Below are 26,679 nucleotides of genomic sequence, written 5' to 3'. Positions count from 1 at the left end.
AGAATGACTTTTTAACGTTCATTTCTTTGAAATGGATTCAATACTGGTGGAACAAAACCGAGAAATTACTTGGATGCAGAAATACATTAACCAAGTTTGTCCTACAGTCGCATCACCATAGTGTAATTAAATCCTCCTTAAGGAAGGAGGTATTTTTCTCTCCCTGGCAGGTGCACTCACAGCATCTCAGTGCTGTTACTATGACTGTAGGAGGAGAGTGGGGTATTAGAATGTGTATTGAAAGAGCCACTGTCAAGTGGGTCTGTGTGAAACAGGTGGCTGAGTTTCTCTTGCCCGTTGATCACACATCCTAGTTGTTTACAAGACAGCTGTTTGGGAGGGCAGAAGAGATTGAGATGGCTGTCTGCAACCACAGCGGTGGAAGCTGACCATTTTTATCCAGGAGTGGATCACCTTCCCCATCTTAATATCACAATCCTTTTATGTTGTGTAGTTCCAGAGTGCCAGTGCTGTTTGTGCAGGGTGATTGTGGAGGAGCAGAACAGCTGTGGTCTGTTATGAGATGATGCTGCCTTGCTTTGAGGGCAACTTCCAGTCTTCTGTCTCAGGCAGTGGCTGAAGTGAAGGCCCTGATTTAAGCAGGGACTGAAGCCTGTGACTAAGATGTGGTGTGTTTCACTTTGGCTTGTGACCTGGCTCTAATAAAGTGGTCATTGCTTGTCTTCAGCTCATGTGGTGTCAGGGGCTTTGGAGGTGTGCTGAAGTGACTGGTGCTGTGGACTGTGATGGAGCTGCCTCATGCTGACTGTCTTGAGTGCTAGCAGAAGTGCAGGAATTAATATCCACACTGTGGAAGAGCTTTGTCGGTGAGATTTGTGGCCAGTGTAACTCTGTCCCTTGCTGTGCTATTTCAGCACTTTCTGAAAACCAAGAGAACGAATTTTGGGGTCAGAATGTTTCAGTTGTCACATTGTGACAGACTGCAGGTGCCATACCTCGGAAATGTTAAAATATTTGCAAAGTCACCTAAGGTGAATAGGAATTAGAATATGGGCAGGTTTGAAAGCTGTTTTAGGGTATACCTGTGCTCTTCAAAAAGAAGTCCTTAGTATGTCTGGGCTCTTACTTTTCAGTCTCAGGAGAGAGAGGGTTGTTAGCTATGTGTAGTTTCCAAGGCAGTTTGTAGAAAGCTGAAATAAGGTGTGTGACCCAGATCATCAGTTCCTATCACTACTACAAAAGTACACACGGCGTCTACTTTGGTCATCCTGTGTTTGGTGGCAGTCACCTGCCAGGTTCAGGAAGCACCAGTTCCCAGTGTGCATTAGTAAGAAACAAGGTGCCCAGGGGCACCTTGTTCCTAATCCTGGTGCTTAGTTATCACCAACTAAGCAATGAAAACATCTTTGTTAATAGCCAAAGGCCTTAATAGCACAAACTATGTTTTTTCTTACAATCCTATCAAGTTGTCTAACTGCAGTGTCTTAGTTAAATTTTGCAATAATTCAGATCTTTGAGTGTTGTTTGCTTCGGTTAGTTGAAACACTTGTTCCTTAAGGGTTTTCAATTAACATAGAAATAATGCAGCATAAATGCTGATTTCTAGCCATTAAGTGTTCTATCTTTTTTTCCAAGAAACCCACTGATCAACCCAAGTTGATTAGCTTGGAGCTCTTAATATAAAATGAAGTTGCTTTTTCAGTAAATCTAACTGTGGCAAATATAGGAAGTAAGTTGTCCATTTCCTCAATGGGGAAATTAATATCTGTTTGTATTTTGAAAGCATTTATTGAAGATTTGGGGGGGATTATTTTCTTCTGACTGGTGTGTGTTTTCCTTACCCAGTTCTATGATGTTCCACAGGCTTCTTAATGTTCAAAGTGATTCCTGTGTAACATCACTTTTTTATATTTCAATTCCTTTAATGAAAACTGAGTGGGGCAGGGAGGAGAGGCCAGCTGTGAAATTGTACCCGACATAACCAGCTCATTTGTTTTTGTAACCCTTCTAGTGTAAATAAATCACATTGAATCATGGCAGCAGACTCTATGGAAATTGACGATGCTTTATATAGGTAAGATTGTCTGATTTTTAAGTGTTACTCCTGACTTTTCAGGAACACTTATATTTACATGCAGTAATTTTATAATTTCATTCATCCCTCAGCCTTTGCTGTGCTTCTCGGTCCTCATCATCAATATCTCTGTTACTGTCCAGACTTCAAGGTGTTGGATTTTGAGGCTTTTTTGTAGATTTTAAAAAAAGAAATTATTTCTTTTGGTTTAGTTTTGTTTTAATTTGTTAGCTGGGAGTGTCTTGAGATCATTTGGCATGGTAGTAGTTAATGAAGTCTCTACTGGGATGTATCCCTGTAAAAGCATGGTGGGATGAAAAGCTTCTTTGTATATCAAAAAATAAATAATTTTAAAAATGTGTGAAGAACAAATGAGGCTTCTTTTTAATTCAGTGCAATACTTCTGGTATTGTGTCACTTCACTTTTTGGCAGCAGCCTCAGGAAAGTTCTTCTTTTCCTTGGTGAAAAAGGTGATGTTTAGAGTGGTATAAGTTTAATTTGCACTTGGAAGTTAGGACTCCTCCAGATTTCAAGTTCTGACTACAAAAGCTGTGTTTTGAAGATTTCTGATAAAAAAGAAATTGTTTTGCATGCTTGTGTCTTCAATAGGTAATTCCAAAACTTTGTTTATCCTGAAGTTTTGCAGTGATTTAAAATTACAACTTTTTTTATGTTCTCTAAAACCTGGCACTGACAAGGTCCGTACTAAATGCATTTTACTGTGTACATTGTGAGTGCAAATCTTATGTTTGCTTGATAAACATTTGAAGTTTTAAAAAGTTTTTTAATGACTGGGAATTCCTGACTTGCTTTAATATACTCTTGATTTGTTTATATCTTGTTTTGATCTGCATTTGTCTTTGCTGTAGTCGCCAGAGGTATGTTCTTGGAGACACAGCAATGCAGAAGATGGCTCAGTCCCATGTGTTCCTGAGTGGTATAGGTGGCCTTGGTGTGGAGATTGGTAAGTTAGGTAGCATTTATTTAAGAAGACACAAGTGCATATAAACATATTGTCCCAGAGTACTTGTAAACATTAAATTTAAATTTAATAAGCATGTCTGAACTATCAGAGTGAATTTATGTGTACATGATGCATATTACTAACATTGCAGGTTCAGGAAAGATCGTGGACTTAAGTTCTCATTTTACTAGAACAACATTTCAAATTTTACTTCAAAATGTGCTTCCATGTGAGCCAGATTGCTTTACCCAAATCTTGTGTCCTGGGTGAAGGTTTATGCCTAGGTGATCCAAGTTAGTCCTTTAGGCATCACTATCAATGAATGTGTTATAGGAATAGCTATAGCCCAAATTTTTCCCATGTGTGAAATGGGAGGGTGTGTAGGAGAAGCTAACTACTTGTTGAAAATGCATAACTGTCCTGATAATAGAGACTCCTTTTAACAATTTCCCTTACTCCTTATGAGTTCCTCATTGTTTTGGTTGGTTTGTGCCTATTACTCCTTCAGTTGTCTCTAGTGGTTCTCTGCGTCAGACACTAGAGTAATGGTGTTTTGCAGTTTATTGTCATTACTGTCACTATCATGATTGTGGAACAAACAGCTGACAAATGACAAATATAGAGAATCTTTTTAGTCTTTATGTTACTTTGCTTTCAGGGTGTTGTAGAATGCTTGAGCCAAATGTAAAAGAGAAAAAACCCTTAAGCTTTGAAGTTCTTATCAGTGAAATACTGTTATTGTCCACCTGAACAACTATCCAGTTACAGATTTGCAAGTAATCTGCAATAGTCCCTTTCTCTGTTTTTGCTTTGTTTTTGTTTTTTCAGCCAAAAACATAATTCTGGCCGGGGTAAAGGTATGTAAAACAATTCTGTTGTTGGGCATTCTTGAGTAAGCATGAGATAAAGGCAAAACACTACTGGCTAATTAATCTAAAGTTTCTGAATCTGTTTTTTAGTAGATGGATTGCAAAACATTTGAGAACCTAGGGGTGAAAACTTTGACTAATCTGGATGTTCTAGTGGTACAGGCAGAATCTCACATTAATGTCCACTGCACTCTGAAATAACTCATACAATATTTTATCCAGCTGCTGGTTAGATGCTGAATTCTTTTGTACAAAGTGGCTTCTCCTAAATGGAGTGGTCAAAACTACTCAACATGTTATCTTTGTCATCTATTAGAATCCTTTTGTGTAGGCATTAAAATAGTTGGTATTTTATTCCAACAACTGCTTTTGTGCTGCTGGGATTAATTTTATTAGCAAGAAACCTTTTGAAACACTTCTTTCCAATAGAAAAAAATCAAATAAGTCTATTAATTTTCAGATCACAATTGCCCTTGTATCAAAGTCTGACAAAAATCATCCTTGATATTTAAAAACCGTCTGTTATCACTGCAAGCTGGGAGGAAAATGCTCAATGAAGTGCATGTTGCAGATGTGTTTTGCTCTCTCAAACAGTAAGAGTTTTCTTGGGAAAGAGTTGGAAGAGCTTGTTCTTATATGTGCTACAGCTAAACCTTCTGCAGTGTTAGTCCCCCAATATTTTATGTGGGGCTTAGTCCACATTTTTGGGTGCTGTAACCTTGTCTGTTTCTTTCAGCAAATGCTTTTTGACAAACTTTCTTAGGCTCTTACAGTTCATGACACCAAGCACTGCACAAAATGGGATTTGGGGATCAACTTCTTCATCCATGAAGATGATGTTACCAGTCAAAGGAACAGGTTAGTGAAGTCTTTGGAGTGAGGGAGGACTGTGCTTGACAGTCTCATCAGCATCAAAAACAGCAGTTTGCTGGTAGTACATATAAATACCTGTTAAACCCTTTCTCTGGAGTTGCTGACTGTGAGTAGGTAGACTGTGCCCAGGTAGATATTAGAGGAAGTGTAGACTGGGATTGAGGCTGTGAGTCACAAGTGTCCCTGCTTGTAATGCAAATTTAATAGTGGGGCCAGCATACATTTCTTCCTTAAGACTGGACAACAGCCATGACAGAGACCATCCATGAGTCCTGTGGGATACTGGACACAGCAGTTTTTCTCAGACCGCTGGGAATTAAAATGTGAATAAATGAGTTGTTTTTTGCCAGGAGACATTGTGAGAGTCTCTTGCAGGACATGTGTAGTATGAAACTGTGTATTGAAAATACAATTTTGAAGATATGTAAAAAATTTAAAATATCTTTCAGGGCTGAGGCCACACTTCCTCGTATTGCAGAACTCAATCCATATGTCCATGTAGCAGCATCAACTGTGCTGCTAGATGAAACAACAGATCTGTCTTTCCTGAAGCACTACCAGGTATGTCACTTTAAAGCAGTTGAGCATACAACTTGGATATTTTATGTAAGTAAATAGAATGAAGAATTTTGAAGTGTGTTTTGAGATGATGTAAAGAAAGCAATAGATCTTGTATTTGGACTGATGAAGTGCTGTGCTTCTTCTTTTCAAGACTGAAACAGTGGGTTTATGTTCCCACCACTTTCTTAGTACACTTACTGTGGAATTTGCTATGACAATAAATAGCTAAGTGGAGTCACTGCAGAAATTCTTTTCTTTGAAGGTGAAACCATGACCTTTCTTAGCAGCTACATAACACAAGTGTTCTCCACACATTCTGTGTGCTGTATTCCAGGCAGCAGAAGCTCAGGCTATATAATTAGATCATTCATGTATGTACGTATGTATTAGGTATGTAATGAAATATAACTGGTGTAGTGAGGGCAATTTCAGTTGTTCAGTCAGCTGTCTCCTGCCTGTGTGCATGGCTCAGTCTGAGTGGGGAACCTTTACTGTGTGGCTTACAAGCACACCAAGTTTCTGAATGTCCCAGCTACAGCAGGCCTTGTGTAACTGAATGGTTGCAGTGAATGTGCCTTGAAACCCAGTATTGTTTTAGGCATTGAAGGAAAGTGTGCAGAAATTCTGTGTCTGCAATTTATGACCACAAGTACTGGAAGACTATGCTGACTTCTTGGTGTGTGCTGATGAATATTATTTGTATTTGTTTGCTAGCTTTAATCCTAAGATTCAAATTCTGTAGTTTTGCTGAGATTGTCCATAACTGTTTAGGAAAATATTCTAACTTGGTTTTGAGTTTCACAGCTGCAGTTAAAATAAAAAAACAACCAAACAAGCAAAAACCTGAGAATTTGCTCTACCTGCTGTTACTCATTTTGTTTCCAGAACTTGTAGGGTGGTAACTATTCTGCTTTAATGAGAAAAATTACTCAAGACTCTTTCTCTTAAGTGTGGAGGATAGGAGTCAGGACACCTACATAACTTACTCTAGGTACGAAGTTTTCCCATAGCCTGAAGATACTGATTACTTTTGGTGTCTTAGAAGTATCTCTATTCTTTTTCACAGTGTGTCATATTGACTGAAGTAAGTCTGTTGCTGCAGAAGAAGATCAATGACTTCTGTCATGCTCAGCAGCCACCTATTAAGGTAATAAAAAAAATGCAATACATGAATAATGTGTACAGTGGGCATTCTGGACCTTCAGGGTGTTCTTTCCAAAGATGGAGAAAGCTGGTTATGAGGTATATAATTCAATGCAGATGGCATGTTGACGGAGCAGCCGGAGTTTTGGGTGCTACTGGTATTATCTGGATACCAGCACAAGTAACCACAGCTTGATCCTTAATTAAAAGCAGTTGTGTTAAAGAAATGGTTTTCACTGTTAACTCAAAATGGTTCTCAAAATGGAAAGAATGTGCTGAGACTGAAGGACATACTGAGGCTGAATTTAAAAGAAGTAGAAATGGCAGCATTTCACTGTGTAGTGATGTTACTCCTGTGTTATGAATGGGCTCAGAAATGCTCCTGCAGGTTTAAGGTCTGTTATCAGTGCTGTGCTGTGTAGTCAGTGGCCTGAGTACACAACAGGTTTCCACTATAGAATTAAACCTGCTGCTGTTCAACAAGATCCAGTGAGGCACCATAACTTTGGCTTGTGCTGTTGTGCTCATGATTTTTACTTTCTCTTGTAGTTCATCAGTGCAGATGTGTATGGAGTATGTTCACGTTTGTTTTGTGACTTTGGTGATGAATTTGAAGTGCTGGATACAACAGGAGAGGAGCCAAAGGAGATTTTCATTTCAAATATAACCCAAGTAAGGGATAGAAGTCAATGTGTTGCTTTAACTGTTTTTAAAAGGAGAGTGCCAGTGTGCTTCACTTGAGCAGCCTGCTCAAGCAATTTTTAATTGCTAAGCAATTTAAAATTGGCGCTATAAACCGACCAAAGTTACTTTGTTCTTGCCTCTCAGTTGTTACTTACTGTAACACCAAAATTACTTACTGTGTAACACATGATACTGATTTTTTTTTTAACTGGGGAGAGAGGGAGAGACAGAAATGACGGGATGTAAAAAGAAGAGGTTGTAACTTAGGCAAGTCTAAGGAAGCTTGAAAACAGGTGTGAAATGAGCCCTTTTTAGAAGAAACTGCAGCACTTACAGGTGGGCTACTGGAATAATCAAGGAGATTGAGAGGTTATTTTGCAAAGAAATTTAAATATTTATTTTAACCTGCCAAAGCAGAGAAAATGAGAAGGGATTATTGCTGATATTTCCAGTGCAGAATGTTACCATGTCCATTTAATCTTTTATTACTGTTTTATAACGGAAAATTACTTTAGGTCCTTTTTTCTGTTCTGGAAGTCCAGACAGTAAGCTCACTCATCCAGCAGCAAGTCTTTTGTCCTATATCCAGTCTAGATATAATAAGCAATCTCGGAGGGGTTGTACAGCAAGTTGGGTTTGGTCTGAATCAAAGCTTATGATATGATGATTTGGGTAGCCTATTCCTTAGTGCCTTTAAAAGGCAATGGATGACTTGATTGTTCTCGTTAATTACATAAGGAGTATATAGCTGAGTTTCATGGCTTGTGCTGATTACCTGCCAAGTCCAGGAATGAAGATATATTTGTATATATGTCCTGTGTTTAATGATCTGATACTTAAATTTAGTTGTATCTTCTTCCACTCTGAAGTGTAAGACTGATGAGAATTAAAACTCAGTGCCATCAAGTGGTCGTTCTTGTCCTGTAGACAGGGTTGAGGTGGCACTGTGTCCCTAAATCAGAGCAGAATTTTCCCCAGTCAACCCTTCTGCTGTTGTTTATTGTCTACAGAGAATGTGATCCACCCTAATTAAGTTCTATGCCACTTAGTTGAAATCTTTCATATACTGGGGACTCAGGAAGGGAAGAGAGGAGACTTTACAGGCCAGGCATGCTTGCAAGTCCACCAGGTTACAGCCTGAGGTGCAGCACAAGGTCTTGATGAGCTGTGTTCAGACTGCAGTGAGGTCTCTGTGTGCATGGCAGGTTGGCATCACATCCTGTTACAGGATGTCTGAGATTCCTGCAAGTGTAACCTTGTCTGTGACAAGTGTAAGCTGTGTCTCTCCTGTGTGCTGTCCAGTTTTTTAAGCTTCCCAACTTGCAAGAAGGATTTTGGATGTCCTTTCTAAGGATCACACAGAAAGGAAGCATGGAGTAATAAGGACCATAGACAAGACTACTTTTTAAGGCCTCTGAAAATTTCTTTGCACATGGGGACTATTTTCATTTTGGAAAAATGGGATAAATCTGCTACTATTTTAGAACATAGCAATGTTCTGATTGCTGAGATCTAGCAGATGCAGTTTGCTAACATACTGAGAACTGGAAACAATAAAAATGAGAAAGTTTGTGTTGTAGAAACACTGTTAAATTGAAAATTGTAGGACTGAAAACGTCATAGGTAACTCTCTTGCTGTGACAGAAATGAGATGTTAAAAGTATTAGAGATTGCAGGTTCAGCAGACAAAAAGCTATGTGCCTGCAATACAACATGACCCCTTTGCATGAGACACTTTCCTCCTTGCTGACTGCCATTTTTTGTTTCAGTCAAATCCTGGTATTGTCACTTGCCTTGAAAATCATCCCCACAGGCTTGAGACAGGACAGTTCTTAACCTTTCGGGAAGTTAATGGAATGTCATGCTTGAATGGATCCACACACCCAATAACAGGTAAACTGTTGCTGACTCATTTGCAAGGTACTTGTTTTCTGGCCTGATTTAGCCATTCCAGTGTTAGTTACCGTAGTCAGAGGTGCTGGATTGTGCAGACCTCCAGTGAGCTTGCACAAAAAATTCCTTTTTGGTGCAAAGGTCTTTCTGGTATTGTTTTGATGGCATTTCCATTTAGTAAAGTCTACATGAACTCATATTGCTGCTTAAGGAGCCAGTGGAATTACTTAGCTCAAAATGTGGAATCTAGTTGGCAGCCTCTGAGCAGCCATCATTCTTCTGCTGATGAAACTGGTTTGGTATTTGGAGGGTCCCATAATGCCTGTTCTTCTGTCATAGTTTTGGATGCCACTTGGTGTGTCACTGTTGGCCTTGTAGCTTTTTTGGGTGACAATTTAAGTGTACAGGGATGCATTTACATAGTTCTAAAAATGCTTTTGAAATTATTTTCATTATTTATATCTACCCTACTTTGTTCTACTTCATGCATGTTGCAAGGCATTCTACTTAGTTTCTTTTGGATGCTGAGGAATTTTCCAGTTCCCAGCTCTGATTGTCTGTTTGTTTGGAGCAGAAGAGAGGGCAAGTGGGTTGCCATTATTTGTTTGTTTTTAATTGTTTTGTGGTCTGAGACAAAAAACAGTACCCTTGAAACATGTGCTTGAATCTGTTTCCTCTGGGCCCTTGCATTTTGCTAGAACTGATCCTGCAGTCATTGCCTTCCTCCTTTCATGGCTTAGCTTTTGGTTTTAGTTTTCCATGAATTAACAATTTCTGTCTTTTTGCCTTGCCTGAATAATGCTTCCCGTGTATGAGGGGCAAGATATGACAAAATGCTCTAGCTGCCTTTTTTTTTGATTGCCTGTAGTTCTCATCACAGGGCTAAAATCCTACTCAGAGCAGTTAATACTGGACACTGCTGTGCACAGTCTAAAGAAAATGAAATGTGATTTCATTTTTGTTACAGAGCTGTGGTCATCGGAATTCTTGTTAAATCTGCTGCCACTTAAAAAAGCTCATTTCATAACAGATCATGTGAAACTAATACTTTGTCCCTCTGCCAGTTTCTGTTAATCCTGTTAGGAGGATCAGCTTTGCTTATGCTTTCATAACAAAAAAAAATTGCAGCACAAAAAGCACTGGCAAACCACCGCTTCCATGAATACAGAACTGTAGCATCCAATAATACTTTGAATTATCTGTCACTGTTGATTCTCTTCTCTTTTCAGTTGTGTCACCTTATTCCTTCAGCATTGGTGATACATCAGGGATGGAGCCTTACCTGCATGGAGGTATAGCCGTGCAAGTGAAGACTCCCAAGATGTGTTACTTTGTAAGTGTGCACTTGACAGAGCTGGGCTCTCAGGCATTAATGCTCTGAGCACTGGAAGCAGAGTTCAGCATGTACATGTTTCCTAGAATTATAGAATGTTCTTTGTTTGGAAGGGGCTCACAAGGATCGTGGACTTAGCTTTTGGGACTCTGCACAGGACAGCCCCAAAAATCATGCCCATTTAAAGATGAATCTTGCCACTAGGATGTGAAACATCTTTCTAACCATTTTTGATAAAACTTGCAGTAGATAATTATTTTTAGCATCTAGTGTGGTATGAATAATGAAGAGAGCAATGGCAATGCTAGTCAGAAAGGATATTTATTTCTTAATCTCTGTAGGAGGAGTATTGTTTTGTCAGGTAGGAGTGGCTGTCATGCTCTTAAGTAGTGTGTTGTTGTCATTGTCTTTTTTCCAGGAACAGCTGGAGAAGCAGATAACAAATCCATTATGTGTTGTTGCAGATTTTAGCAAGCCTGAGGTAATTAGCATGTGGGGATTTGGGCATAGTAGTAAAAATACATGAATTGTAATCTGTAGCTTTATGTTTAGAATGATATAACTTCTACTTTTTGACCTTGATGTTAGGCTTTGTTATTGATGTTTGGCAAAATTCAATGCATTATATTGTCTAGTTAAAAGAAGATTACCACACTTTCCAATTCAGCTCTAAATTCTTTTGGGGACTGTTCATTTGGACTTAGTTGAAGTGGATGCTGAATGCGTGTGTAAGGCATTGCATTACTGAGCAATACTTTTTTCCAAACATTAATATTTCAAGTTTTCTTTTTAATGTTATTTTAAAACTTTTTTTGAGTGTTGTACTTTAGAGACAAGAAATGGAATGGTAACAGAAGAGTTCAGATAGTTGTTTTGTGTACTTCATTTCTCTCTGGTTCATAACTGATCAACAGCTGTTGCTGTCTCAACAGGCACCTTTGCAGATCCATGTTGCCATGCTTGCCTTGAACCACTTCCAGGAGAACTTTGGTCGCAGACCAAACATTGGGTAAAGCAGAAGTTCTGTGTTTGCCAAGCCTTGAATCAGACAGATCTCTCCTTTTTGTGTAGTTAGTGGCTGGCTGTGCAGCATGGTACCTTCCCTGTCTGGTACCTGATAGACCACGTAAAAATGGAAAGATGAAAAATGTTACCTGATGTGTGTCTGGGTGTGTAACAAGCTTTTCCTAATATAGGAAGGACACTTTCTGGGCCCAGATAGGTAGAAGATACTTCTGGAGGAAGGCCTTCTCTATTCTAATTTCTTCACATCAATCCCAACATGGGATTGATATGGAAAAGTTGTTTCAGTGGTCCTGAATTATCTTGTAGTTCATGGCTTTTTAGAAAATTATCTGAATGATTTGGGTTTAATTTTCAGTATTCTTAATTCAGCTGTTGTTCTTGATGTGTGTAATTGTGAGTTAAATGAGACAAAACTACTTAAAAAGTATAAGTCTTAAGACTGTGCTTGCATGTGGGCTTTTCCATTGAGACTCCTGTTCTTGAGCTAACCCTAACATTTAGAAGTACATCTTGAATGCTCACTGTTAAGGATAATGTGAGATTCCAAACTTCCTACTGTAGCCATTGCTTTTTTCTTCCATTGATTATGTTTCTAGAAGAACTCTGGAATGTTTAAGTCATCATTATTGTTTCTGCCCTGGTGTCTAGATGCCTTCAAGATGCTGAGGAAATGCTGAAAATAGCCATGTCTATAAGTGAAACACTGGAAAACAAAGTGAGTAAGGAATCATTGTCATTATGAGTCACTTTTTTATGTGCTCATTTACTTGCCTAAAGGTCTTGCTTTAGTTGTTGGTCCTTGTTCTGGCCTTTGAATCTATCTTTAGATGAATCAGCTGGCTATCTGAAGGCCATATGAGGAAACAGAATGGGATTTCAGCATGGGTTCAACTGAATGTTGACCTGACATGAAGGCTGATCCTGTGGTGATGTGAATCCAGTTTTTAGACAAATACATATGACAAGTACAGGGTATATGGTGGATCTGTCTTGGCTGGAAACACTTTTGCTAGTCAGAGTGAAATAATCTGTCTTCTACTGAAGAATAATGGTCTGTGAAACTTTCAAACACTGACTTGTTCACTGAGGGGGTAAACCTGTTCCTGTGTCTTTCCAGCCTCAGGTGAATGGAGATGTGGTGAAATGGCTGTCTAGGACTGCTCAGGGATTTCTACCTCCTTTGGCTGCAGCTGTGGGTGGTGTTGCTAGCCAGGAAGTCCTGAAAGCAATAACAGGAAAATTTTCTCCATTGCAGCAGTGGGTAAGGCTTCTTGGTTTTTGGCTGGTTATCTTGACATCTTATGAATGGACAGTTGTGTGTAAATGCTATATGATCAGAGTAACCTGAACAACTTCTATAACATGGAACTAAAAAAAAAAAAAAAAAAAAATTGAGAACTCTGTTTAGAAAAAAGTGGTGTTTTTATGTGTACTATAAAAGTACGTCCAGTTTTAGTTAAAATTTTTGTATTTGGGATTCAGACAGCACCTTATTTTTGCACACTAGCAAAAAAAGCATTGGCTTGTAACTGCATGGATGTAAAGGTGTGATACAGTGCAGATACTAGCTTAAGCTACTGTACTTAAGAGCAGGGCTTTTAGACTCTCAAAATAAATGTCAGAGTACAGTTGGATTAAAAAATGTCACAATCTTCACAGTTACCTATGGAGGGGTAACATGCCTGTCTGAAGTCAAAAACTTGCACTTTAACCTGTTTGGGTGTATGTTTTTTTCCCCTCTGTGTCCAAGTGCTTTTTTCTGTCCACTAAAATTGTGAAGTGAACTGTCGGGTACCAGATGCTGTGTTGTCTTCCACTGACAGTAAATATGTAGTGCTTGTAAATTTCTAGACTCTTGTTCACACAAAGTAGTTAGTTTTAAAATTAAAATAACATTAGTGTTTGTCACATGTTTTTATTGGATTATTTTCTTTTTTTTTTTTTTTTTTTTTTTTTACAGCTATATATAGATGCGTTAGAAATTGTAACACCTCTAGAGAAGGTGGGCTCTGAGGAGTTTCTCCCACGGTAAATATAACTACAATCTGCTGGCTTATGTACTATTCACATCTGAGTCTCTAGCAGGCACAGATGTCTTTTAAAGTTAATTTTTAATTGTTGGAGGGACAGGTTCGGGCTTAAGAATGTGTGTCCTATTTCAGCATGGGATGAAGAGGAATTATAGACTGTCTGATTTACTTAGTTCACATCAAAGTGTAGTTTGGCATCAGTGGTACTATCATGATAAATAGCAGCTTGAAGTCTCCTGTTTTTGTCTCCTGTGCCTGCATAGGGGAGATAGATATGATGCCTTGAGGGCTTGTATTGGAGATTCTCTCTGCCAGAAGCTCCGTGATTTGAATGTTTTCTTGGTGAGTAGGACTGACACACTGTTTGCAAATGCTTTGTTGGTACAGCTAATGCCTACTGTCCTCAAAATACGTGGGGGCAGCTCTGATATGTGCCACTGCAGAATAAAAGGCCCAGAATTGCAGTGGGATTTGTCTTTGTGTTTCCACATACATTTCTGATTCTACAAATGTAATGTTCTTTAGGTTGGCTGTGGAGCGATAGGCTGTGAAATGCTGAAAAACTTTGCTCTTCTTGGTGTTGGTACTGGGCAAGACAAAGGATTGGTAAGTTATCTGTTAACCTTACTTCTCATTAGAAGTAATGTGACAGGGAAGAATTAAATAATTAAACAACTAAAATTGTTGAAAGCCGAAGTCTTATTTCATGTTGATCTCTGCGCAGAGGATACAGTGGCCTTGGCATTGATGGGTGTGCACTTAGAAACACCTGGAGCAGTCTTGCTGTATTTTAATTTTAAAACAAATTTTAGTTAGTATAAGCAGAGCTTTGACCACAGTGGATGTCAGTACAAGTGTTTTGTTTTGACAAGTGTCTATAGAAGTTTTATCAAAATCCTTGCTCAGTGTTACACTTAAATTGTAACTTCAGCTGTTGATTTTGCCCTTTCTGACTTAGGTTACAATTACAGATCCAGATTTGATAGAGAAATCCAATCTGAACAGGCAGTTTCTTTTTCGACCTCATCACATACAGGTAGGCTTTCTTATTCAGTGAATTTTCTGGACTATTGTGTCTCCCTGTCATGTGTCCCTATAGGGAGCTGAACTTGTGAGTGTCTGTCCTTCTGTCCAGAAAATACTTGAAAGGCTGTTAATGATATCTAGGGTTTTTTTTAAACAGTGCCTAGAACTCCAGTGGCATCCAACTCATCATTAGTATCAGTTGAGTAGAATTGTCTAGTCTAATCTTAATTTGTACTGGTGCTTTTCACTAATGAAATCTCTCAGATTTGACAGTTGGATGAGTGCTGTATTGCTAAGAGTCTGCCATAAGTTGCTGTGTCTGAAATGCTCTACTATGCCATTGAAATTTGGGGAAAATGAACAAGAAATAGACAGTGCTCGCAGAAGTGTTCTTAATAGAGTGCAGTAGTGCTGCTGCTGATGCCACTTGACCAAAGTTGATGTCTTCTGACTTAATTCAGTTTTCACTAAGCTGGTAAATCGCTTTGAAAAAGCTCAACATGTACATTCAGTAAATGCATAACACAGAAGCTGTTAGTTCTTTAGAAGCAGAGAGAACATCCGCATACTTGCAAACAGAGCACAAAATGAAGGTGGCTTACATCTTGACAGCAATGTGGGAAACAGTATCCCCTGCCCAAAACCCAACAGCTGAATTTTCTGCCTCCTGTTTATGTGTAGCAAATCTGGGAAGAGATTGTGCTGTGGAGGGATAGATAAATGCAAAGTGAGCCCTGCAATCTTTTGGAAACCACAGCTTGAGTGCTGATCCCTAGAAAACTGCAGTATGGCTAGAAGTGTTGGGTGGAAAGAACTCCATTTCAGTTTAGCTTCTGAAATTGGAAATTTGAAATTGTGGAAAATACCTTGTAGTAATGTGATTATTCACAGGTGCTTGATATCTGTGCTGCATAGACACAGAGTTACTGATGGGTTTATCGTCAGACAGTCATGAACTCTCTTCTTTTGAAGAAATTCTTATGAAAGGCAGCATGTGGCCTTAGTTTCAGTTACTTGATAAACCACTTAAACACTTTAAAATAAAAAATAAAACTAGATTAATAAGATATTTATCCGTGAGGAAGGTATATGATTAAAAATGTCATTTATTTTATGTTTTGCATAGTAATATTTGTCAGTGAATTTTGTCTGATTAGTAAATGAAGTCAGTATTTCTGGGTCCCTGATATTCTTTATCTGCATATTGCTGTTGTCTGCATTTATGTTTTCAGAAACCTAAGAGCTACACTGCAGCAGAAGCAACTCTGAACATCAATCCTTACATAAAGATTGATTCGGATATTAATAAGGTTTGTCCAGCCACTGAGAACACTTACAGCGATGAATTCTACACCAAGCAAGACGTGATTGTGACTGCTTTGGACAATGTTGAAGCCAGGAGATACATTGATAGGTAGGAGGTGGAAGGGAAGCAAGGGCAACTCTTAATTTTTGATGGTGATGAGAATACTCTAGCAGTTTTAAGGTTGAATTACTTAAGCATAAAAATATGGATTTAAATTTAAAAAGTAGAGATATTGGCATTTACAAATAATTTCAAATGCTCATAATCCACGCATGCTGAGGTGTATAGTCTAACCTGATTTAACCTGAATAATTCATATTCATCCCTTTTTTTCCTGAGTTTGGTATAAGCTTTCCACTCTCTTTCACTCTCTAAAAATGCCTGGAGACAACTCTGATTGCACTTCAGTAATGTTTGCAAGGCAAGAATGTAAAGACTGTTCTGTGCTCTGATAGTCTGTGTCTTTCCATGTCAGTCGTTGTGTAGCAAACCTGCGTCCTCTTATAGACTCCGGAACTATGGGAACAAAAGGACACACAGAAGTTATTGTGCCCCATCTGACAGAGTCATACAATAGTCATGTAAGTCTTTCAAGACTATCGCTCACCTTCTTTGGCTTGTCCCATGATGCCCTCTGATTCTTTGATCATTTTTGTGTCTTTCTAAAATAGGTGGCCTATTTGAGCTGCTGAAGAACAGTACTGTTAGGAAATAATTACTTCCTTTGTTTCTAAAGAAAAACTCACAGGATATAAAATTTGAGCAGTTCTTTACAAGCATACATAACAGTTCTGTTTGAATGGGAAAGGGGAAATGAACCTTCAGACTCTATTGCTAATAGACACTACCTGCAGTATCCCTCTGTTTTAAGTTCTTGTGGAGAAATTCACTGTTTGAGAACACCATGAAATAGTGCCATTTGGACACAGAGAGAGGATTTTGAGCATCCTAATTGTCTTGTTAGGGTCCATAAAGAAGTCTTTCTGGCCTTGAGTAACAGGGTATGTTTCATGTTGAAAGTGTACCTGAACGCCAGCTGCACATCTTTGAAAAGCTGGCTGGCAATTTCACCTGTTGTTTATGTTTCACAGTTCAGTTTTGCTTTCCAGTGTTGAGTTTAGACTATTCCTCATAACGAAGAATTGACACTTATAGCCAGTGTTCATAAGAAAGATTCCTAAGCATAAAATAAACACTTGTACTTTATAACAGCAGAGTTTTTAGCTTCTGTAGTGTACAAGTTCTTGGTGCTATTATTAGCAATTAACCTGGATAAGCCTGCATTGACATGCAACCCTCCTTAATTACAGCGGGATCCACCAGAGGAAGAAATACCTTTTTGCACCTTGAAATCTTTCCCAGCTGCTATTGAGCATACAATACAGTGGGCAAGAGATAAGGTAATGGATTAACCTTTCTGGCATTCAGCACAACTCCCTGTGTGTTTGGAAAAGTGGGCATCTTGCATAATGCCACATTTGTTATTTTTATTTTACAGTTTGAAAGTTCATTTTCTCACAAGCCTTCATTATTTAACAAGTTCTGGCAAACCTATCCGTCAGCAGAAGAAGTTTTACAGGTAGGGGAAAAATAGAGGGCTTAAACTGTTTTATGGATTTTGTTTCTGTTTAATGCCAGTGAGATTAGGGTTAGCTTCTGACTTTTTTCAGAAAACCTGAAGACTTACTTGACCAAGTCATTAGTTGACCATATGAACAGTATTTCTGGTGTGTCTTGTAATTAAAAGCTATTCCAGCTCATGGGCCTGTACATGATGTAGAAATACCATAAAGACTGAGACATTGCTATTGTTTGATTATTGTATGTCACACTGATGTGCAACTTGCTGGGGAAAATGAAAGTAAGACTGAGTTTGAAGTGAGTTCAAGTAGTATTAAATTAGATGGAAATTGTTTACTACTTTTTCTTGTGAGTCTTTAATAGCCTGTGATCCATAGGGCTGGTGGAAGTAAATGGGGGAAAAAAACCCAGTGGAGAGGAGCATATAGAGGATAATATTTCAATAAGTGAATGTCTGTTTCCTCTTGCCTGTGGATTAATAGAAACGTATTTACTGTTTGACTGAATTAGGACGACTCTTGTCTGTTTCAACATTTTCATGTTTCTTTATCTAGAGAATAAAATCAGGAGAGAGCTTGGAAGGCTGTTTTCATGTTATTAAAACTCTCAGTAGAAGACCCCGAAGTTGGACTCAATGTGTAGAACTAGCAAGAGTAAAATTTGAGAAGTATTTTAGCCATAAGGTAGGTAAGACCTGTAAATGAGGTAGCAGTAGACTGATGAGGTTTTTAGAAAACTTGGTGGCTCTAATAACAAGGTGTCCAAGTCTTTGCATTCACTTCCATCTCTTCATAAATAACAAACTATGTTTGAAACCTAAAAATGCTGCATCCCTTTCTACTGTAGCACTTCCAGGTCTGGTTTATTAATTCACTCTTAGCACTCTGTTCAGTAGTCTCCATGCAGTTTTCTTCGCATTTTTCCAGTGTTTTCCAAAGTATCAGAATTATCAGATGTCTTTTATTAGGCAGTGAGTTTTTGTTTCCCATGCTAAATTCCCATTACTGAACTCATGTTTGTAACCCCAATTATCTCAAAGATTCTTCTGAAATAAGAACCAGTCATTCTGACAGTCTGGTCCACAGTGCCATTTAAAGTACGTGTGTAATTTTGTAGGAAAGATGGGATTGGGTTGTTGTGGATTAATGAACATTCCTGTGCATACAGAGTCCCTGGTGGTAGTTGTCACATTGAGAAAATATTGCATTCCAACTTGTGAATACATACGCAGAAATCCTGAAGTAACAATAAGGTCGGGGAAAATGCTTTGCTTCTTGGATTAAATGCCTTGCTTGAGCTTTGTACAGATGAGGTGACATTGTCATATCTGTTCTGTGAATAAAATGGGCAAGCACTCTGTCTAGTAGTACTTGTCTTTAAGCTGTCCATCTTGACAGAGGTGTCTCATGATTTTCTTAACTTTTCAAATTACTTCAGCTAGACAGGCTTGATCAAGTGTGGTCGTGTCAATCTATGTGACAAATTACTAAAGCCACTCTGGCTTTTCCTCTAGGCTCTTCAGCTCCTTCATTCATTTCCTCTTGATACACGATTAAAAGATGGAAGTAAGTAAATGCCCCTTTATGCCTGTTGAAAATTCATGGCATATGTCATGTTGTTGCTGCTCCTGGTTCCTTAGGATTTCATCTAAAGTCTGTTTTCCTACCAGGTTTGTTTTGGCAATCACCAAAGAGGCCTCCTTTCCCTGTGAAGTTTGAATTTAATGATCCTTTGTAAGTATGGTACTGTGCCAGACGCATTATATAGTGTCCTGTAAAACTCACAGCAGGAAGTGCAAGGCAGTGGTTTTATAGCCCTGGAAGTTGGACTGGAATTGATAGGTGTTAGTGCACAGTCTTATACTGTGGCAGATTCAGTGAGCTGTCACATGCTTTCACTGCAGATAATTAAACTTTCACTGATATGGGATTGGAGGATTCTGGTTGGACGTGTAATGTGAAATGGCTTAGAACAACCATTTCATGTCTTATATGGCTGCAGAATTACTGAGTTGTTGCTGTCACACCTCCCTGCCCCCACTGTCTAAAGCAAAAAATGCAGGATGTGCCAAATGACCTAGTGATGGGACTGTTTTTCTTGTTCATCACAATTTGGGTCTGATCTAGATGGCTTGGGTATTACAGATAATTTTAAAAATTTATGTGGTTGATGGATTAAAAAGCTTTTATCTGCTGTACATCTACAATGCTTTGAGTAACTGGATCACCATTTTTAGTTTGAGTGAAAACTGACATCATGGTAAATATTGAAGTAATTCTGAGATTAAGCTTTTTATTGATGTCGTGAGCATTTTTAATTTTTTACTTGACTACAGAGGTTAAGGAGATTTCATTAAATAACTCTTGAACATGATTGCAAACCTTTGGGCAGCTAAAATAGAAAAAACAACCAACCAAAAATAATGCTTTTTTCTTTAGGCACTATGGTTTCATCATGAGCATGGCAAAACTCTTTGCAACAGTGTACTGTGTTCCTTTCACAGAAAAGGTAATCCAAACTGTAACAGACTGTTCCCTTAACTTGGTCTTCAGTTTTGGCCAGTTCTCCCAGTTCTTTTCGAGAGCTGATTAAAGTGATTCTTACAGTAATCTATACTTCAACATTGGCTGTTTGGCAGCTGCTAATATTTATTTTCTTTATTTAAATCCCTAACCTAAAGAAGACATGAGCAGTGTATTGGATCTTTTCAGTAAGCACTGAACCTTAGGAATTACTATTTTTATGCAATGTAATTACTGAACTGAAAGAAAATCTCTTTAACGCTTTTTAAAAAGCTATGTGTCTTATCTGTGCTATAGGGTTGTTTGTTTGGTTTTTTTTTTTTTACTGCTTACAGCCTCTCCATTACTTAACCTTTATTTTTTCTTGTTTGTTTTCTAATTGGACCTTCTTGTAAGTCAGGTTTCCACTTCTGTTCAGTTTTCAAGTAGGCACTTCACACTGCTCTGGTTTGCTGTGGAAAATGAATTGTCACTTGGTGTTTTAATGATGATGTTTGGCTGAAACATCCTTGAATATCTGTTAGACTTTTTGAGTCTAGTAGTCTTTGAAATCCTATTGTATTTACAATTGTTTTATGGAGGTTTTTTGAGTTAATGTGAATTTAAATTTTCTTCAAAATCATAACAGGACTTGTCAGAGGAAACCATTTTGGGGATTCTTTCATCTGTGAAGGTACCAGAGTTTAGACCTTCAAACAAAGTAAGTATGATATTTAATTTAAAGAAAAAAATAAAATATTCCACAAGGAGTGTCCCACATCTCCAACTACTGCATTGATGCTATTGAGAAATAAACACAAACTATAATGTGTTTTAGGGAAATAAGAGTGTGTTAAACTTAGAGGGAACCCCTGAACACCACCTAGTTCAATCCTCTTGCTTAAGCAGGGGCAGCTAGAGCAGGTCATCAAGGACTGTGTCCCCTTGAGTTAAGAATATCTCTGAAAATAGAATCCTCACAGCCTCTCCCTGCTAAATGTGCCAGTATTTAACTCTCCTCACAGTTTTGTCTAGGATGTTTTTGTTTGTTTCTTTTTCTTTGAAGTATTTTTCTATGTTTCTTATGGAATTTTATGTGCTTCATTTTGTGCCCTTGGCTGTCACTGGGCACAGTGAAAAGAGTTTGGCTGTGCTCTCTGTACTTTCCCCCATGAGATACTTGTACACATTGATAAGATCCCACTGACCTTTGTCTTTTCCACTCTGAGCCATGACAGCTCTCTCAGCTTCTCCTTGTATGAGAGATGCTCCTGTCCTTTAATGTTCTTAGAGCTCGTGGCTTGACTTGGTCCTGGGGAGGAAAGCCTGAAAGGAAAACAGGAAATTTAGTACACTTGACACTTGTGCTGTATGAAGTTTATGTATTTTATTACTCAAGCACTGCACACACTTGCAGGTTGTACAGACTGATGAAACTGCAAGAAAACCAGATCATATTCCTGTCAGCAGTGAGGATGAAAGAAATGCTATTTTCCAGCTGGAGAAGTCTATACTATCCAACGAGGCTCTGGAAAGTGAGTAGTGCAAACCAGCTTCATAGTTTAGTTATATCCTGTGTTTGCATTTCCCACCAGTGACATTCAGGTCTTTGGATAAAGCAGTTCTGGAATTCTGCAAGAAGTAGAGCTGATACCTATGTGTCAGCTGGCACCTGTGGAGTTCCGTGCAGATACCTGTCCTGTTGCTTGACATTACCCTGTTGGTCTGCATTTCTGAGATTCCTGGAAGTTTTAGGGCTTTCTGTTGCACTTGCTTGTAATTACAACACTGATCACAGTAAGCGGGCAGCATTAAGGTATGCATAAGGGTAAGCATTCCCCAAGGGAATTGAACTCCTAAGGAGGGGAAGGGTGCTGGCTGGATCCCAGATGGACTGCAAGTGATTCTGGCATGAGAAGGCTGAGAGTCACTACTTAGAACTCTCAATTTGAAATGATCTTGAATTGTAAAAACTGTTAAGAGTAATTATCAGCATCTTCTAGATTTCAAATGAGGATGCTCACATCCCATTTTTTTGCCTGGCCACATGAAGAGGTGACTGGGCAACAACTACATGCCAACTTTTTTAGCCCATGAATCCAGGAAAAAGATTAGCTTATCCCTAACTTACCTCATGGAGCATAAACCCAAAACTCTGACTCCAATACTACTGAGTCCATATTTTTAATTTTTTGCAGATAAACTAAGGTTTAAAATGGAATTCTTACAATATGGAGCTTTGGTGAGGTGGGGTGTATGAGAAACATCCATAGGAATGTTCAAAATCTATTCTTGGTGGTGCAAGGAAAGTAAAATTACAGAGCTCTGTTGATGTTTATTTCATTATTAACTTTTAGCAAGTGGTTTTTCCTAGCATAGGAAAACAAGAAAGGCACCAAGCTCCAGTATGTGACATTTTTAATTTGCTAAGGTTTTACTTCCTTTAAATTATGTTTATGGCATCTTCAGTTTTCTAATAATAATTTTTGCTCTTTGTTTTTTTTTTTTCTCTTTATGAGCAGCTGACTTGCAAATGAAGCCCATCTCCTTTGAGAAAGATGATGATAGTAATGGGCACATAGATTTCATAACAGCAGCATCAAACCTGCGAGCCAAGATGTACAACATCGAACCAGCAGATCGGTTCAAAACCAAGCGCATTGCTGGGAAGATTATTCCTGCCATTGCAACAGCAACTGCTGCAGTATCAGGGCTGGTGAGATTGATTTTTAAAATGCATATTTCTTTCTCTTACTGTTTCTTGCCTAAAACTGCTGTTGTCTGCGTATTGATTACTGCTACCCTGACAGGCTCATTTAAAGAAATGGATTTATTTTGTATGAACCAATAGCAAAGGTCATGCTTGGTTCTAGATGTGTTTGTTGAGGAATATAGTGCGGGTAGCTCAGTGTGAAGCTGCAATGCCAGCTGAAGATTGATCTCTGGGTGGGAGTCTCAAGCAAGAGGTTGATGCTGACCCTTTGCACAATAAGGGGCACAGGGACCTGTGGCCCAGCCAGGTGATCAGATGCTCAGAGACACAGTAGGAGCCAAGGACTGAGCTGGAAGACCCTGGACTGTCAAGCACACAGACTTTGAGGGTACAAAAGCCCGGGTAGTCCTTTATTCAGGGCCCCTACTTCAAAGCACTAGCTTGAGTTGTTATTCTGTTGCTACCATGATAAAATTATTTAAAGAAATCGGGAGTCTGAGACTCTGCTAAGTGTAACTCAGGGTCCAGCCAGCAAGGAAACCTTGTCTGGCTGTGAGAGTGGGATGACTACTGAAGCAGTGATTGAGAAGCCGCCCACTTTGAAGGAGATTCAGTCCCAGCAGTGAAAGTCTTCAGTGATGTGAGTGTGGCTGCTAGAGTGGCTCCTGAATAGTCAAAAAGGGAAGTTTACTTAATATGGTGAGCCTTTGGTCCTTCTGTTTTTGATTTGCAGCACAAATTGGTTGTGGGTTGGAATTCAGCATTTTGATTTCTTTTCAGCCATTAATACTACTAACTTCCATTAGAATGCCACTGCCAAAAGTGGAAAGGATCTGTTCTGTAGGAGTTCACTTTCATGTATCTCAACAGAACCTTATGCTTTGTGGAGATTGCATAAACCAAATTTTGGAAGAGTTCTACATTAAGAACATTTTTGAATGTTTTAAATATTTCCCTTGGCTGCAACAGAATTTATTTCTGTGGCATAGTGGGTTGCATTTCGATATTACTTTGCTGATTGGACAAAAGCTGATCTCATTAACAACTTCCTTAGAAGTTGCTGGCCTCTCAACTACACTAGAGTTGATAACACTAAAACCTATTTACTAATAAGTAAATTCTAATTTACTCCAGGTTGCACTGGAACTCATCAAAGTTGTGGGTGGCTACGCAGCTGATGCATACAAGAACTGTTTTCTGAACCTAGCCATTCCCATAATGGTCTTTACAGAAACTGCTGAAGTAAGAAGAACAGAAATCAGGTAGGAAGGACAATGGCAGAAGGGCAAGGACAGTATTTGGAAAATCTACTAATTAATGCTTAGAACTTACTGAACCATTCCAACAAGTGTGAAGTTTGCATAGTTATTAAATCCAAAATCCACATTAAAGCCTTATGTGCTCACATGGTGAAGCTATGATGGAACCACAGCTTGTGGCCATACTCCAGTTAAGCATTCTAGATATTCAAGGTTATTTTTTTCTTGTTTAAACTTGGAAGATGATGAATTGCTTCATCCTTGTGATCAAATTCTGCTATCCACTTACTGTGTACTGCTAGAGGTGTTAGTGATCTGTGTAATACTGCCATATGCCCATAATACTGCCCATAATGTGTTGCCCAAGAATTGCCTGTTTGGAAAATGCAGTCCATATTAATTTGTCCTAATTTTTAAAATAGTGGGTTTAAAGGCTTAGTTTGGTTTTCAGTGGAAGCTGCTACTTGTGAGACTTTAAAAATCTAGAGAAGGTAGATGTGTGGCATAGTTCTTAGGAAACATCCTGGACATGCTTTTGCATATTGTTCAATACAAGAGCTATTTTTCAGTAGGACTGAAAACTCAGTAACTTCACTGTCAGACACCACGTTTACTTAGAGGTCTTACTGTGTCTTATGCTTAGCAAGGTCAGAGGGCCGGAGAAATGCCAGCAGAGGGGGAACAGATTTTTTGCTCAAGATCAAACAGCACATCGCCAAGGAGACATGGCAGTTCGTCAATATGCTTTTAAAGAGAATGACTGAGTTCACATTCTAAAGTAACAACCTTTCACTTTTTAAAACAGAAATGGGATATCATTTACCATTTGGGACAGGTGGACAATTTATGGGAAAGAGGATTTTACTCTGTTGGACTTCATAAATGCTGTCAGAGTAAGTTTTCTACTGTCCTGGCTTAATATAAGACAGGAAGAAAGGAGTTTTCTTATTTTGGATTGTTTAATTGTGTTTTGTTTTCTTTTTTATTTCCATCAAGTTACTGTTCAAACTAGAATAATTTTAGTAATAACTGATTTAAATGGGAATGTCTCTAAGTAAAGGAATCCAAGCCTTTTTTTTCAAATTCCTTGTTAATTCAGTTGGCCCAAATGTATCTTAATAAAACCGTTTGTCATCATCCATGCATTAGCAGATTTTCTGGTTTGGATTCTATGGATTTGAGTATTTAGCTATAGTATTAGCAGCAGTAGTATCTGTTGGTTTGGGCAGCTGTTCTAATCTTTAAACAAGTTTTAATTTTTGAATTTCAGGAGAAATATGGAATTGAACCAACTATGGTTGTACAAGGAGTCAAAATGCTCTATGTTCCTGTGATGCCAGGCCACATTAAAAGATTAAAGTTGACGTAAGTATAACTGGAAGATGGATTTTGGGATGCAAGTGCACATACAAATTATATTCATTGATTGTATCAAAAGGACATGTAATACATGCATGACAGCAGTATTTTCTCTCAAAGTGATTTCTAGCTATTAATACTTTGGAAAGAAAAAGATACTGGAAAGGAAAAAAGATAATTTCTTACTTTTTGTTAAAAAAAAAAAAGAGACAGTAAATTAACTTCTGTGATGAGGAAAGGAACTTGCAAAATGCTGCTTTAACTGTTGAATACCAGGAGAAAGCTAAAGAAGTCTGACAGTAAATTTTGGGGGGGAAAGAATGTACCATGGTTCCAGCAAAACATTACTGCTAGAACCTTTTGAAACTGGCTTAAAACTAATGCTGATATTTTGCACCTTGGCTCTGAAGGAATAATGTATTGCTTGCATAAGATTTCTGGAAGTCTGTAATTATAGCAATTGCTTGAGATTTTACATCACTTTGGCCCTTTTAAAAATTATATTTACAAAGGCTTTGTAATGGTGCTTACAGACAGGAAGTTATGGTATTTCACCCTCACAATTTGGCAGGATGGAAAGGCAGGGCATTGGGTTTTGACTGAAGGCCTTTGCAAAATAAGAGTCAGATCTCAGCCAGGTTTAGTTCTGCCTTGCCAATGTGGATTGAACTATTTTACCTCAAAATCTGTTCCTTATAGTTCCTATGAAGTGTGTGCTCACAGGTTTTGTCAAAGCAAATGGATGCACTGATCAGTACTGTTTTGAAGGCCTGCCAGTAGGTATCAGGCAAAGAAGTATGAGCAAGCTACTTCAAACTCCTGGGGAGAGAAGAGCTGCTAAACTGTAGAGTGCCTGGCATGCTAAGATGAGAATTTGCAAAAACGTTGCTTATATGCTTTCTCTTACAGCTGTATAAATAATTTTGAATGAGTGGGGTATGTCATGAAGTTAAGGTCATGGTATGAAGCTGTCTTCTTGAGAATATCAGGATTTTTTTACTACTCTCAGACTTTAATGGGCTGTGTCTGTCAGGAAAATGGAGTGTGATTTGCTGAAGCTCAGGTGGAAGAACAGCTGGAGGAACAGCTTTTGTTCGCAATTGAGAGGTCCCTTATTCTCTATTTTAATTTGGTCTGTAGTATGCTGAGCCAATACATATTGCTGACAGTGAAACTCCTCCTTCTAGTCTGGCCCTGAATTCCTACTGCCAATCCTCCTGGTACTAGAAGGAAATTGATGAACTGCTCTTCATTTTTTTATAGGATGCAAAAGCTTGTGAAACCATCAGCTGATAAGAAGTATGTGGATTTGACAGTATCATTTGCTCCAGAGACTGATGGAGAAGAAGACTTGCCAGGGCCACCAGTGAGATACTACTTTGTTCAGGAAGACAATTGATGGTAGAGACACAAAAGTCACTCATGGACAATTTGTTCTGAAAGGAGTGTGCTAATTTTCAGCTATTAAAGATGGTACTATATATGTCTTTTTGGTGAAGCCTTAATTAAATTGTGAAAATCA

At 38.5% G+C, this 26,679-nt stretch overlaps 1 protein-coding gene across 1 annotated transcript in view; it reads left to right on the top strand.

Annotated features, from left to right (window-relative positions):
- UBA6 (ubiquitin like modifier activating enzyme 6) overlaps positions 1–26,679 on the top strand; it is a 27,538-nt gene extending 859 nt beyond the window's left edge. Inside the window, exons 3-34 of the mRNA XM_079305382.1 lie at positions 1,973–2,035; positions 2,906–3,000; positions 3,829–3,857; positions 4,633–4,727; positions 5,192–5,303; positions 6,370–6,450; positions 6,996–7,118; positions 8,900–9,023; positions 10,253–10,356; positions 10,775–10,837; positions 11,289–11,365; positions 12,031–12,097; positions 12,500–12,643; positions 13,343–13,410; positions 13,676–13,754; positions 13,938–14,018; positions 14,371–14,448; positions 15,671–15,852; positions 16,220–16,325; positions 17,055–17,144; positions 17,243–17,323; positions 17,880–18,008; positions 18,839–18,890; positions 18,995–19,058; positions 19,764–19,833; positions 20,476–20,547; positions 21,244–21,361; positions 22,349–22,542; positions 23,674–23,801; positions 24,604–24,691; positions 25,069–25,163; positions 26,421–26,679. Of these exons, the coding sequence (XP_079161508.1) occupies positions 1,995–2,035; positions 2,906–3,000; positions 3,829–3,857; positions 4,633–4,727; positions 5,192–5,303; positions 6,370–6,450; positions 6,996–7,118; positions 8,900–9,023; positions 10,253–10,356; positions 10,775–10,837; positions 11,289–11,365; positions 12,031–12,097; positions 12,500–12,643; positions 13,343–13,410; positions 13,676–13,754; positions 13,938–14,018; positions 14,371–14,448; positions 15,671–15,852; positions 16,220–16,325; positions 17,055–17,144; positions 17,243–17,323; positions 17,880–18,008; positions 18,839–18,890; positions 18,995–19,058; positions 19,764–19,833; positions 20,476–20,547; positions 21,244–21,361; positions 22,349–22,542; positions 23,674–23,801; positions 24,604–24,691; positions 25,069–25,163; positions 26,421–26,556 (3,066 nt within the window). The 5' untranslated portion in view covers positions 1,973–1,994 and the 3' untranslated portion in view covers positions 26,557–26,679. The remainder of the gene's footprint in view (positions 1–1,972; positions 2,036–2,905; positions 3,001–3,828; positions 3,858–4,632; positions 4,728–5,191; positions 5,304–6,369; positions 6,451–6,995; positions 7,119–8,899; positions 9,024–10,252; positions 10,357–10,774; positions 10,838–11,288; positions 11,366–12,030; positions 12,098–12,499; positions 12,644–13,342; positions 13,411–13,675; positions 13,755–13,937; positions 14,019–14,370; positions 14,449–15,670; positions 15,853–16,219; positions 16,326–17,054; positions 17,145–17,242; positions 17,324–17,879; positions 18,009–18,838; positions 18,891–18,994; positions 19,059–19,763; positions 19,834–20,475; positions 20,548–21,243; positions 21,362–22,348; positions 22,543–23,673; positions 23,802–24,603; positions 24,692–25,068; positions 25,164–26,420) is intronic.

This window comes from Erithacus rubecula (genome assembly GCF_903797595.1).
Source record: "Erithacus rubecula genome assembly, chromosome: 5".
In the NCBI taxonomy this organism is placed as follows: domain Eukaryota; kingdom Metazoa; phylum Chordata; class Aves; order Passeriformes; family Muscicapidae; genus Erithacus; species Erithacus rubecula.
The sequence above is the reverse complement of the archived record's forward strand: the minus strand, read 5'-3'. Positions and strand labels throughout refer to the sequence as shown.